The sequence below is a fragment of the Entelurus aequoreus genome, linkage group LG03 (genome assembly GCF_033978785.1).
Source record: "Entelurus aequoreus isolate RoL-2023_Sb linkage group LG03, RoL_Eaeq_v1.1, whole genome shotgun sequence".
Taxonomy (NCBI): domain Eukaryota; kingdom Metazoa; phylum Chordata; class Actinopteri; order Syngnathiformes; family Syngnathidae; genus Entelurus; species Entelurus aequoreus.
In genome coordinates, this window is record NC_084733.1 from 25,328,133 (window position 1) to 25,343,208 (window position 15,076).

Here is a 15,076-nt window from a genome sequence, read left to right on the forward strand (position 1 = left end):
TGTCATAAAAACTGCTAATATTGTGTTGATAGAAGACATTTTCTTCAACCCCAATTGCAGAAGTTGACAAAAGTATGTGATCTTTGCATTTGATTACAGGGGAAAATGTGGACAAATGGAATAATTTTATTCAGCAAAGAAAGTTATGCAATGTCTCAACAAGGAACTTCCCAGTCCCTCCCTGCCTATAAATACATTGCCATGCAACACTGGGCTTAATCCAGCCTCCCGAAATCAAATGTAGGAACTATCAACTTAAAACTGTAAACCACATTCAATGTTTTTTCCACCCTTGTCATTATGCTAGTCACATGTACATGTATATTGGACCCCAATTAGCAAACAGGTGCATGAACAGACCCCGTCACACATAAAAAAAAAATTAAACAAAATCTACTCCAAATTAAAATTGCAGCACTGCTGTGTCTCCAACAGGGTCAAGTATCAGAACAGTTAGGAGGCAGATTTTGGTACGGCCCAATGTTTCAGTATTATTACCGTTGTTGATTTGGAACACAAATTGTGGCACCAGAAGCAAGTAGGTGCACCCTCAGAACATATGTAATGTTTGGTATGTTGTACAATATGTCATTTGGCACACCTAGCTGACAAAGGCTCGTGTACAACACCCACAAACGAGATATTCAGGCTGCATTGTGCTGTTGTTGTTTGAAACAAAGAAAAGAACACAGATACTGCCATTAAATGAAAGTACTAAATCAAAGTAAGGAAGAGACAAACAGGATGCGTTACAGGGTCAGGAGAGGTCTGCGGAGGCCCTTGAAAGGAGGAGGCAGAACTCGCCGCTCCCCCTCGCAGCCCCGTCAGTCCTGCTTGACGTTGCCCAGCGCTCTGAGACGCTCCAGCAGTGGCGGGTGCGAGTAGTGCCACATGGAATACATCCAGTCGGCCACCGGGAAGCCCAAGTTGTCCTTGTTCAGCTTGATGAGGGCTGAGGAGAGCTCGGAGGCTTTGCCCATGTTGCGCGCAAAAGCGTCGGCCTGGAACTCGAACCGGCGACTCAGGATGGTCAGACAGAAAGACAGGAGCTGCAAATGAGGACAATAGAGTATGAGGACTGACGAATGTTTTCGGGGTGGAAGTGTGTGCTAAGACTTGCAATTACAGTACTCTGTCACATTTGCACATCTCTGTCGTGCTATATGCCTTAAATACAGTAAGTGTTTCTTTCTAGAAGGCCACTAAAAATATGTTTCTCAGCTATTGTCCATATGGGGCACGCATTTGTAATACATTTTTCCACCACTTGTGGCAGTAATGACAATCTTAAACAAACAGAAAAAGTCTGGAGCTAAGGTCAGACAGAAGTTTATTTAGCGCAAAAAATATGACAAAAGTTGTGAAGCTGTATTTTTATTTGCACTTAATTTTATTGACAGTTTAAGAAACAATATCAATTAGTTTATTGATTTTAGCACAACATACAGTAATTGTATATTTTTGGTTAGTTTTCGTCAGTTATTTATGAGTCCCTTTTAATGCAGTATAAATTATGCCTAAAGGGTTTAAGCTGTATTTTCATTTGCACTTTAAATTTTTTTTGACAGTTTAGTTAAGAAACTTAATTCATTTATTAAATAATTTAGTTTATTTTCCACAACATAATTGTATCTAAATTTACTTTTTGTCAGTTATTAATGGGTTCCTGCTTACATAGTATATTTGGTTAGTACTTATTTTTAAATCAGCCTGATCTAAGCCAAAGGTTTATTTGATAAATAAATACCATTTTAGAGTAACGCATGGTTTCATATAATTTGACAAGGTTGTAAACCAGGGGTAGGGAACCTATGGCTCTAGAGCCAGATGTGGCTCTTTTGATGACTGCATCTGGCTCTCAGATTAATTTTAGCTGACATTGCTTAACACAATAAATAATGAATAATTCCACTGGTAATCAGTGTTAAAAATAACGTTCAAAATATAAAACATTCTCATGCATTTTAAGCCATCCATCCGTTTTTTCATTATTTGTTAGTTTCAAAATAAAAATGTTATTAAAAAGAATAACAGACATGTTATACTCTAATGTTGGTCTTACTTAAAAATGCACGCATTTAGTTGTATTCAGTGTTAAAAAATATTATATGGCTCTCACGGAAATACATTTTAAAATATTTGGCTTCCATGGCTCTCTCAGCCAAAAAGCCCTGTTGTAAACTGTAAGTAGGATAGATATAATTATCCATCCATCCATTTTCTACCGCTTGTCCCTCTCGGGGGCGCGGGTGGTGCTGGAGCCTGTAAAAAATAATGAAAGTCCAACAACCCGTTCCAGACACACAAAAACATGATCACAAAATGAACATTTGACATCACTTTTGTCTTTATTGGAGATTCTTGTTAGCTAAGACGGCAATGAGCGGAGAGCCACGCGGATGCCACTTTCGTTCATTACTAAAAAAAAATTATTGAATTCAATAGTCACCTTCTTTAGCAAAGTGCTCGCACTTGCAACTTTCTTTAGCCTCATAACTAATTATTTTGCAGTCATATATACAAAAAAAAAAGTACAAAGACTGAATTTATGAATTATGAATTTACAATGCATGGAAATTTTTATTTGGGCATTCGATTCTGCGGAATGGTATGTGGGCAAACGGACTAGTTTGTTAACTGCAATGTTTGGCCGTAAGATAACAGGGGCGGCATATGAAAACTGGGGAGTTATTAGGGGAACAATCTTTGCAGAAAACTGAATCATATGGAAAGTGGGGTGTAAGGTAGAACCATATTACATTAATAGTACCCACAAACAACAACCATAAAGCACAAGATGTGCTCTTTTCTGCCTGGCGACAGACAAAATGTATTCATTCCTGTAGTACTTATAAAACATTACCAGGTGAAAGCATCAAATTGTGAATACTTTACATTTGTTATTTTGTAGCTGCTTTTTAGTTTTATTTTGCATTCTGGTCTAAGATGATGCTTAAAATATTGCCAGTAGAGTTACTAAAGCATGGCTATTCAAGTAAATTGTTTTGATTTCCAGAACGCCAAGGACCAGGGGCCCGGAATTCTTTCTTCACTATTATTTGATATTGCTTGGATTTACATGGTTTACGTCCGGCTTATTAAATACACGTGGTGGTCAAGCCAGTGTCTGTTCCCAAAGGGTATTTGGCGCCATATAGCTTTTGTCAAATAAAAATGCCCTATAATTGTGTTGTTTTCGCTTGTACAAACTATTCAAATTGCGAAAAGGATAAACATTTCCTCGAGAGGAAATCAAACAGAGTGGAAGATTGCAAGATTTTACGAAACGACGAAGGGAAAAGAAGCACGCACTCCAGTCCAAGGTAGCAGAGTTGAAGAACGCACGAGTTTGCAGTGATCACTTCGTTAAATGTTTGATCTACTCTTAACGTTTAGTGTTTTACATTTAAGCATTATCTTGATATTATGTGTATTTCTTAAAATACATGTTTGCTACAGGTGTTTTGAAAAGCACCAACTCAGCGAGTCTAAATAAAAGAAAGCAAATGTAAGCAAAACCTAAAGGAGTCCAACTTTTACAGAAGACAGCAATCGTAAATGAAGCTTTCAGCACATACACGTTTAGATAGTTACATTTTGATTAAGACGGGGAAAAACATGCATAATCGTAAACGGCGCGGGCAACAACAACAACAAACATGGCTATGGATGCAAAGTTAAATCATGAAATCCAACCTTACTCGAACAAAAACGATGCATATTCATCTGGGAGAGTCTTGATACCAATTTCCTTGACCCAGTCACACACAAATACGTTTTTTTCCACGCTTTTCCAAGTTTGCTATATCTATTTTGTTGTGTAGAATGGCATCTGGAGCACAAGCTAGTTGGATGTGTCTGGGAACGTGACCAACGGATAATCCTTGATATCACTCGACAAATCTTTTTTTTTTTAAATAAAGTGTAGGGCTCTATTCCTTTGCATAGTTGGATTTTTTGCAATCCTGGCTTGGTTGCCCACCACTGTTTTTCACTTCCGGGATGAAGTCATGCGTCGGAATACAAGCAAAATTCTGGAGAATTTTCAGTGATCCAAGTTCCTCTATTCAATAAAAGCATGCTAGTCTTTTTAGGAATTTGTTGCAAAACGTTTGTCTCCCAAGTTTTGAATTGAACTCTGAGAACCGTATTGTGTTATTCCCGGGCCAGTTTAACATTCCTGTCCTAAGAGTTTTATGATGGCGACAATTTAGAAAAAAACAAATTAAGTGTACAACTTGTCCGGTGGGATGATTTGCTTTGAACGGAGAAAAACTTGAAAGCCAAGCACTGTAATGAAGCTGAAAAGTCACCTCATTGTATGGAGCAAAGATGAACTGGAAGATAATCATCAAGCCGATGAGTGTGGGCTGGCTGTCATTGAAGCCAAATGCCACAAACAACTCCTTACGTCCAATAAGAGCAGCAAACAGGGAGAAGCACAGGAAGGAATTCATCTGTAGAGAGAAGAGGGAGCACATTTTTGCACCATTCCAATATAACAATGAGTTAGGAAGTTGATTGGTCACCTGACTGATGACGATGTTCTTGACTGTATGACCGAGCTTCCAGTGACCCAGCTCATGACCCAAAACAGCCAGGATCTCTGGGTTGTTGCATCCTTGTTTCTTGTTCTGTAATAAATACATTAATTCTTTTATTCCTCAATGCCATTTGTCTATACAGGTTGTAAGAGACAGGATTAAAGTCTGTGTGCATGAGTGTACTGGAGTGTATATGAGAGAAGAAGGGTTGGGTAGTCGTACTTTAGTTGATCACTACAGCTCCAAACCACGCACAAAGCTACGCAACATCACACTGCTTGAGCTAACGATCACATCTGATTGCTGTGATGAGAATTTTACAAAAAACACACAAAATGTAGTCTGGATGTTGACGTCTCTGTCAATACAAGCTCAAAGAACATATTTGCACCTCTCAGCAGTCATCGCATTTGTCTACAAAAGTACGGCAAGCCCGCCTTTTAAACACAGGGCTTGTAACCTTAGGCTTGACTTTGGGTTCACTGTGAGCTTCCTCGCCGTGTGCCTGCTCTGTTTTGGTCTCGTCAGCCTTGTTGAGGGGGGAATAGTCCTCCAGCAGGGTGTCGAAGAGCACGATGCGTTTGTTCTTAAAGAAACCGTAAAAGTATGCGTTGCTGTGTGAAGAGCGCTTGGAACCTGGAAGAAACATGGACGACTATCAGACACTAAAGCACCATCAGGACCCATTTCTTATCGTTTGTTTACCTTCAACGACATAGACCTTAGTGAGTGGGAAGTCTATACTTTTGGCCATGGCCTCAATGTCTGACTTGAGCTCTCCTTCTGGCAAAGGAGTGAATTTGTCAAACAGCGGAGCAATGTAATCGGCGTAGATGGTGACCAGGACCTGAGAGCAGAAAGAGAAGAGTGTTTACATAGCATTTTTAAGGCTTTAAGGGCCCCTCTATTGCTGACAACATTGGCAATTACTTCATTTTTGTGGGTGTGGAAATGGGGTTAGTAGTTCGTCTGCGCATGGTGCATTTGTATGTGCACAACATGTAATATTTATTGCTAATTTTGTTTTTTTGGTTGTGTTGACTTTTGTAACTGCATGTAGAAATGGCGCCGCTGAAGTGGTAGCTGGCTGCATTAGCTCTGTTCTTTTTTTTACTTTTATGTTCTTTGATGATTTCCTCTTGGGTGTTTTACCTTATTTTTGTGAACTTTTTGTATCTGCAATGCAACCACAAAAGTTCCCCATTGTGGGATAAAGTATACCCTATCCTAATATAAATAGTGTAAGTGTAGACACAAATAAACCTTTCCCCTGCTGCTCGCGACCCCCCACAGAGTCCCGAATAGGTGTGAAATGTACTCAACTTTTCCCATTTGAGTCGATATGGTACAATATTGCGGTGCCTGGGAATCAATACTGGTACTTAACAGTTGCAATTTTCCGTGCTTTTGTTTATCTTCAAATGTGTTAATTATTTAATAATAAAATATTTGTATTTTATTTAAAATTGTATTGTAAGTATTTCGGACATGTTGAGAAAAAAACAAAACAACAACAATAAAGTTATGAAAAGAAAATAATGACAGACATGTGTTTCGAACAAGCATACAACTAGTAATGTTTACAGTTTCAAATTCTAACATGTCCGAAAAGTAGTACAAAGAAGCAGAGCATATTTAATCCTATCCCTGTTCCGTCTAGTAATAATTTCTAACAATTGCTCATTTCCTTTTTAAATCTTTAACACAACAAAAATAATGAATAAATAAGACAGTTCACATAAATAGATAATTGAATGACTCTATGGTTCACATAACTTACTGAATATGTAATAGATAATGTATTGCATCTAAAGGGGGACCGCACTTATTTTGGAATTTTGCCTATCGTTCACAATCATTATGGAAGACATAAACCGGATGGATTTTTTAAAATACATTCTAAATATTAAATAAACGTAAATAAAAGCCAAATGGAGCTCCATTTTTTCGGCTTCAAAAACCGCCAACAAAACTCCATTTACATTTCGAGACTTGAATATTAACCAAGTATTAGTGATATTGTTATTATAAGCACTAATGCAGACAAACTATTTACAGTGGCGCCGTGATCACTCCCGTGTGTCCCTATGTTTACATCATTGAGTGGTCTGCTGTTTCCTCGTTTCCTTGCTACCCGTCAGTTTATTCTAGATCAGGGGTAGAGAACCTATGGCTCTAGAGCCAGATGTGGCTCTTTTGATGGATGCATCTGGCTCTCAGATTAATCTTAGCTGACATTGCTTAACACGATAAGAAATGAATATTTCCACAGGTAATCAGAGTTAAAAATAACGTTCAAAATATAAAACATTCTCCTGCATTTTAATCCAACCATCCGTTTTCTACCGCATCTGTTCAAGAAGTCGCATTAATGGTAAGAAGTATTTTATTTATTATTGGTTAGCTTCAGAATAAAAATGTTATTAAAAAGAATACAAGACTTATTATACTCAAAAAATGTTGGTGTTACTTAAAAATGCACGCATTTAGTTGTATTCAGTGTTAAAAAATATTATATGCCTAATACATTTTCAAATATTTGGCTTTCATGGCTCTCTCAGCCATAAAGGTTCCCGACTCCTGTTCTAGATCATAAATCATGCATCCCACCTGGACAGAGGAAGTGTGAGTAGGTACAGTATACCGACAAGTTGGAATACTTTGACAGCCATTTAAGACCCGAAACTAGCAAGCACGACGTGAAAAAACGCTTGACCCCCCCCCCCCAACCTGTCATCATGTGAACGAAAGGCAACATTCCAAAAAAAGTGCAGTTCCCCTTTATAACTAAGCTGATGATAATGAATACTGGGCTGTCCAGTTGTCTTGTTTTCGTATACTTCTGTATCTTATTTGCAAGTACAGTTACTGTATTATAAAGTAGATATTTCATGCAGCTGTAATTCCAAAACGTTACCTGGCCGTAGTGTATAGGCTACGGTGTGTTGCCAAGCCAGAGAGAAGTCTTTGAATGTGCCAGTTTTTACTGTTGTTGAGCCCCACATAACCCTTTGTAAATTTTCAACTTTCAACTTTTTCCAGGCCAAGGACCACCCAAACTGACGTAGCGGGGAGACCCTATTAATATATCTTGTATAAAATTGTGTTTTAAATTGAACTGATCCCAAATGTACCTTGTTATTGTGCAATACCAAGATATTTAAAAAATACCGTATAGCGCCACTAATCGTTAACTTGCAACTTCAGCACTAATAGCTAGCTATCTTAAATGCTAAGTTATTATAATAATACGGTGTAACTATTCATGTTTTTATTTCAAATCTGCAAGGTACAGTGAGTAGGTTAGCCATGTCACTGCCGTTTACAAACAATGTTAATGTGTATTTACAGACATTTAAATTTGTGGAAAAATTGCAGGTGGAATATTTTAAAAATTAAGTAATCAACCAAAAATGTCATGACCCACCCTGGAGTAACTCTGCGTACTTCCATGGGGTCGCAAACCATCTGTTGAAGACCTCTGATTTATACTGTAAGTATTTTATTTATTAGACACAAATCAAATCAACTTTATTTAAGCTGTTTGATTGTAACGTACATCGTAGCTGCAGTTTTTATTACCAAATTTGGAGCTGTTAAATTTGCAATGTAAAATCGCTAGTGCTAATCTGTAGCCTGTCCATCGCAAACCCAATTTAAATTAGCATCGAGCTAGCACATTTTGAAAAGTGGAATCTTCTTCTTTCTTTTTTGGCATGGAAAATTGTAACATTACATTCTGTCTAAATAAATAATAAGTAAAAAACAGCAACCATGATGACATCCCAAACCTACAGTAGACGATAACTTTTTTTTTACTCATACGCTCACTCATCAGTTTCACCGTCACAAGCTCCGGAATTTGTATGCAAGTTGCGCGAACCATTAATCGTTTTTTTCAATGATTATATTTTTATGTACGTGTGAAACCGAAATTTAAATCAAAATTAGATTAATTGTCCAGCCCGAATATGTGAATCACAAAACTGCTTAGCATTTGTGCAATGATTTTTAAAGTGAAACATAAAAAAACTGCAAACTGCTTGCATGTAATTTGCCATAATGTAAATACACATAAATGTTCGGTTGTTGGTTCTGTCTTGGAAATATTTTACTGGTTGTTGAAAAAAAAAAAGTGAGTCGTCTCATATTCAAGTCAATACCGTTTAATTAAAAAAAAGAAAGAACCTGGAAAAAATGCATGACTCACCAGAGAAACAGCCAGAGTGAAGAGCCAGGCGTAGATAAAGAAGTATTCCCCCCCGATCTTGATGATGTACAAGAGCAGGGACGTCACAGGCAGCAGGATGCACTGAGTCACCGCAAACTTCTTCACGGCATCTTTGATGAAGAACCCTAGCGTCTATGAGCAAAATCAAGCCAGTCGAACGGCCATTACATTATACAATATGGAATATACAGTGTACAAAAGATGCCTCTAAAGTCAGATCACCGCTACGAATGACTATGAGACCTGAGGGCATTTTTTTTGTTGATTGCACATAACCTTATTATGACAATTGTGCCTGGTTAACACTAGAGATGTGCCGATCGATCAACCACTGATCAGCATCATCCGATTTATATAAAAATGTATGTGATCGCCATTGCCGATCACCAAAGCCAATCCCCTCTGGTTAACAGTATTTATTTTCAGTCCCCAATCTAGCAGCTAAATATGTGTCTCCATACATGGTGTGGAGCCTTTGCCCTATGCTAATAATAATAACCTCCATTATAGCAAAAAACCTGCATTTCTAAGTATCTTAAGTATAATTTTTAAGAAAAATTATCACTGGAGAACAAGGCGAAACATGTTACACACAAGAGAGCAAGCCATAAGCAGGCATGCTATTAGCTAACCTTCCCGCTAAGATGGCTTTAACAAACACCAAGAAATAAGTGTAGATGGAAGGTAAAGGTTAAAAGTTGGAACTGTACCTGCTGGTTAAATCCATGTTTCTCCTCAATGACAAAAGTGTTGTACACACTCCAGGGAAGGCCAGTTAAGGCACTGAACAGGGTGGCGAGAGTCAAAAAGACAAGCGAATGCGTAATTTCATACTCCAGGCCAAATCCGAAGTGCTTTGTGACAGTGCCGGCTACGTCCCACAGAAAAGGGATTCCACCCAGGAGCAGGATCAGCTTGACGGCACAACATAAAAGCAATTCATTCCTTAATAATGACTTTTAGGAATCTTAGAAGGACATGGTAGAGAAGTTTCTTACCGTTCCTTCTGTTTCAGAATAGAGTCCGGACCAAAAGCTGAAGTTGCTTTTATCCAGCTGATAAAGTCGGGACTTCTCAAATGTTTCGGAATCTATAATCTTTATGAGCTCTTGAGGTACATGAGTGATTGACCTGTATACCTTTCGCTGCAGGGATGACAGAAATGACAATTAACATTTTGTCTACATTATAATCAAAATATATTTTTACATAAAATAAGTTATATATAAATAAACATTTAATGATTTTTAAAGCAGAGGTGTCATGCTCGTTTTCACTGACGGCCACATTGCAGTTATGCGGCCCTCTAACTGTAAATTAAGAAACGGTAGCACAGTAAAATTCTGGCGACTGAGCTGCCCGTTTTTTACCGTAAAATCTTAAGTTGATGTTTTATGGTGTTTTGCAAACTATAAATGGAACAACCACCCCCGGCCCCCTTTTTTTAACCGTAAAATTTAGCCGACTTTCGTTTTTAGAGTATCATTTTGATGGATAACTTGCTTTGAAATCAAAAGTCAAGCAGGTATTTAATTATTATTATTATTTTTTTTTTTTTCCTCGAAGTATGATGATATAATCCATCCATCCATTTTCTACCGCTTGTCCCTTTCGGGGTCGCTGGAGCCTATCTCAGCTGCATTCGGGCGATAGGCGGCTGATGTAATATTTTATGAATTAATTACATTATATTAATATTTTTAAAAACATGCAACTGCATGCAGCTAGTGTATATTTTTGTCAAAATGGAAAGAACGAATACATGTACAGTAAGAAAAGTACTTTAACGCATATTACTTCTGGACTTTTGTTGGCAATGGGTTATACACCTGTGATATATACAATTTTTTAACAATTTAAACAAACACATTACATTGTGAGTAAGTTTTTTTGAAGTAATTTTATACCTAATTTTTCATACTTTAAACCACAATTTTTTCCCCAAAATTTTGCACCCTGCGGATTATACAAAGGTGCGGCTAATCCGTGTATTTTTCTTCCGGAATGGCTAAATTATGATATGTATTAAACAAAGAAATCAAACAATGTACTACAATGATCCATTTTTAGTGGGTGCAGTTTATATACTGGTGAGGTTTAGAGTCTGGAAAATATGGTACGTAGTTAACATATCAAAAATTCAATCAGAATCCGAGTATGGGTAAAGATGGTTGGTATTTTGAACCCTATCGACAATCTTGTTAATCTCATGTGTATTTTTTTTAAATTATATTTTAATGAGACAACGATTATTTATGTATTTAATATTTGTTTACTTACTATGGTATATTATTTGTTTATTATTTATTTGTTCACTGTTACGTTACAGAAAACAAGGAAATAGGATAAAATTGCTATGGTATGAAAAGGAGTAGGATTAAATAAACTCATCTTCTTCCTACTCCTTTTAGGACGAGCTGTAATGAAACAACTGGAAATATATGTGATGAATTACATTGTATTGTATGCATGTTCGAAATAAACTGAAACTGAACTGAACTTATAAATAACAATTATTTGACTTCAGTATTTAACTTTGCTTTTTGAAGTTGTAATATCATATTTTAACTGTATGCGTGTTCGAAATGAACTAGTACCACAACCGTGTCTACGTCCATCCATCTATTTTCTGCTGCTTACCAATCTCTACGTCAGGGGTGTCAAACTCATTTTAGATCAGGGGCCACATGGAGAAAAATCTACTCCCAAGTGGGCCGGACTGGTAAAATCACGGCACGATAACTTAAAAATAAAGACAACTTCAAATTGTTGTCTTTGTTTGAAAATAGAACAAGCACATTCTGAAATTGTACAAATCATGATGTTTTAAAAAAAATAAAAATATATATATATACAATTACCTGTTGCGGTTAATAGTATAAACTTTATTTGTCATTATTTATATTGTCTGAATAAATTATGTGATAATGTTCATCAGTCAACTCATTGGTGTTAATTTTCAATCTATCAAGATCAAAAAATAGTATCCATCCATTTTCTACCACTTATCCCTTTCGGGGTTGCGGGGGGTTGCTGGAGCCTATCTCAGCTGCATTCGGGCGGAAGGCGGGGTACACCCTGGACAAATATCAAAATGTAATTACGGGATGTTATTTATGTAGTTTGATCGTTTTCCTTGACTGATGTACTAACATGTGGTTTATTTTGTACTTTTGTAGCATCATCTACAAACATACTTGCCAACCCTCCTGATTTTCCCGGGAGACTCACGAATTTCAGTGACCCTCCCGAAAATCTCCCGGGGCAACCCTTCTCCCGAATTTCCACTCGGACAACAATATTGGGGGCGTGCCTTAAAGGCACTGCCTTTGGTGTCCTCACTCACCAGATAAGGAGACTATTATATATGTCTCCATTATCCATAGGTTTATCTATAACCCATAAAGTAGGCAGGCACGGAACTATTTCTCAGCGTGTGTTTATTCCAGCCGGCACGTTAATACACTGACACACAACATCCGGATTCCCATCATGCATTGCTTCAAAACTACGACAAGTAGTAATGTCCAAAAACATAACAGAGACGAAGCAGAAGAACGAAGAAGAGACATGGCGACGACGAGTAAGAAGAAGAAGTACGCTTGCAAGTTCCGAAATGATTGGAAAAAATAATTTCAGTTCATCCAGGACAGCTCGAAGGGGTATGCTGCCTGCAAATTTTGTTGATCAGACTTCTCCATTGAACACGGTGGCCGAACGGATATACTCATTCACGAACGGATTACTTATATATATATAAATATATATAACAAATACTTGAAAATATATACACCCCCCCGAATTCGGAGGTCTCAAGGTTGGCAAGTATGTCTACAAAGATACAAAGGATTGCTATTGCGACATCCAGTGGACACATTTAGAACAGCAGTTGCCTTCATTCAAAAATCTCAGGTTATTTAGTTTGACACCCCTGATCTACGTGATTTTGCAAAAATATGTAATGGCGTATTTAAACATTGGTTCAAATGTCCAGTTGGAAATCAAATATAGCTGTCGTTAAGGTGACAGTTACCAAAACGTGGCACACGCTTTAACATGTTGTAAACATGAAGTTTAATTTAAAAACATTAATTCAATGCTAAACATATACATTTGTTTCCATTGTACGTACTTATGATTTAGTAACTTACCTGTCTGTGTGCAAGATAGTCCTCCCATAGATGGACCAACGCCGAAAACACCAAAACAGCATAAAATATCTGTTTTTCCACAGGTAATTCCCCAATGATGTCAAACATATTTGCTTATTTTCTGTAAAATAGCGTTTTGATCTGGGAGTCGCTACCTTGACAGGCTAACAGCTACGTTACCGCTGCTGCTCTCCTTTAACCGCTAACGTAACTCACAATACTTTGTGCCGGTTTTAATGGACGTGTGTCGACATAAAAGAACAAAAACATGTACCAGAATTATTTGTTTTGTTAGTTTAAAAGGACAGGTTCTACCGGCATTGAGTTTCCATTTCGCTCACGAGAGAGAATGTCAGGGCAACATCATATCGGGTCCGGACAGGAACAGATTCCCCACCAAAGGTTCCGCATCTGGTTTCCACACAAGTGCACCGGATAACATCAGCATAAGACTTGTAACGACTACACAATTATTGCTAAAATTAATGTGTTCATAGCATAGAGGTGTAAAACTACACTACAAAGCACTTTAATATATTTTAACTTTTAATACCCCAGGCAGTGTCTTTCAAAAATTAGATCCTATTTTACTTAAGTGGAACAGCTACACCAGGGGTGTCAAACATAAGGCACGCGGTCCAGATAACGACCGCGGGATGAGTTTGCAAAGTATAAAAATGAGCCGAAATGTTTTGAATGAAATAAACTGCTGTTCTAAATGTGTCCACTAGATATCCCAATTGCAATTATTTGTATCTTTGTAGATGATGCTACATATGTAAAAAAATAAAAAATAACCACATGATGCACCGGTTGAGGAAAATGAGCAAGCTACATAAATAACATACTGTAATTTGATTTTGATATCATTTTTTTTTCTCTTGACAGATTATTGAAAATGGACACCAATGAGTTGACTGATGAACATTATCACATCATTTATTCAGAAAGTATAAATAACGACAAATAAAGGTAACATCCATCCATTTTCTACCGCTTGTCCCTATTGGGGTAGCGGGGGGTGCTGGAGCCTACCTCAGCTGCATTCGGGCGGAAGGCGGGGTACATGAAAATTATGACTTGTACATTTTCAGAATGTGCTTGTTCTATTTTTAAACAAAGAAAACAATCTGAAGTTGTCTTTATTTTTAGGTTATCGTGCTGTGATTTTACCAGTCCGGCCCACTTGGGAGTAGATTTTTCTCAATGTGGCCCCCGATCTAAAATGAGTTTGACACCCCTGAGCTACACAAACTCAATTGTTCTGCAACACTAGTCTTAAGTGTGTGTTGCAGTTGCATAATTGTGTGTATGTAAAAAAAATAAAATAAAAAAGTTTAATATGGACAATGCAGAAAATACAGTTTAATGCAGGCTTGGGCAATTATTTTGACTCAGGGGGCCAAATTTAGAGAAATAAAATTGTCTTGGGGCCGGTATATCTATTTTTAGGAACACTAATGCAAAACCTCCCAATAATGTCTGATTGGATGCTAAAAACGTTATAACAGACCGCTTTAAAAGAAACGGAATGGAATTTTAAATGTTTTTACCAAATGAAACACCCAGAATGTACATGAAAATAAAGAATGTGGGATTAACAATATTAACTATGAACAATAAAACACTGAATATCGACAACATATGAACATCACACCCCCTCTCAATCGACATATTTTACAATCAAGCGAAACGCAACAAACACAGTGAAATATGAACGCGAAGGGTAAAAAATAAACCCACCTACAATCTAATACAGCTGATATATCACTAAGCTTTAGAACTTTGTTGTAAAAATCTCCTTCCGCGTCTGTCCCTGACACCCGCATTTCAGGCTCGCCGCTCTGGAAACACTCTGTGGAAACGCTCCACACCCACAATGCTTGGTGCCTCGTCTGAGCTGCTGTGGCTTAGATTACCATAGTAACTAGTATATAATGCAAAAGCGCAGATTCCAAACATTGAAATACTTTGTATAGTTCAAGACTTACGGTCATTTGAAAACATCACTGCACATCATAATGGCTTCTAGTTTCCATCTTAAAGATCTAAAAAAAATTATTTGGGAATGTCCGGAGGGCCATATGGAAACGTATGTGGCCCCCTGGCCTTAATTTGCCCAGGTCTGGTTTAATGAAACGTTTTTTTTT

At 37.4% G+C, this 15,076-nt stretch overlaps 1 protein-coding gene across 2 annotated transcripts; it reads right to left on the reverse strand.

Moving 5' to 3' along the window:
• Positions 1–106: 106 nt before the first annotated feature.
• zmpste24 (zinc metallopeptidase, STE24 homolog) lies at positions 107–13,363 on the reverse strand. 2 transcript variants are annotated; one of them, XM_062040464.1, is made up of 9 exons: positions 13,242–13,363; positions 9,774–9,920; positions 9,486–9,689; positions 8,755–8,907; positions 5,250–5,391; positions 5,005–5,180; positions 4,530–4,634; positions 4,314–4,457; positions 107–1,049 (listed from the first exon to the last, which is right to left on the reverse strand). In XM_062040464.1, the coding sequence occupies exons 1-9, from the start codon at positions 13,245–13,247 to the stop codon at positions 825–827; spliced, it is 1,302 nt and encodes a 433-aa protein (XP_061896448.1). In that variant the 5' UTR covers positions 13,248–13,363; the 3' UTR covers positions 107–824. The 2 variants fall into 2 exon arrangements, with proteins under 2 accessions (XP_061896448.1, XP_061896447.1); XM_062040463.1 differs by having other exon boundaries at positions 12,927–13,337.
• Positions 13,364–15,076: the final 1,713 nt, after the last annotated feature.

What these genes read in the sequence shown, in the direction of transcription:
- zmpste24 (XM_062040463.1), bottom strand. Translation starts at nt 13,034, where the DNA reads ATGTTTGACATCATTGGGGAATTACCTGTGGAAAAACAGATATTTTAT. An exon ending in ATTCTGAAACAGAAGGAACG is followed by an intron (nt 9,690 to 9,773) that starts GTAAGAAACTTC and finishes TGTGCCGTCAAG; the next exon opens with CTGATCCTGCTCCTGGGTGG. An exon ending in AGAACATCGTCATCAGTCAG is followed by an intron (nt 4,458 to 4,529) that starts GTGACCAATCAA and finishes TTCTCTCTACAG; the next exon opens with ATGAATTCCTTCCTGTGCTT.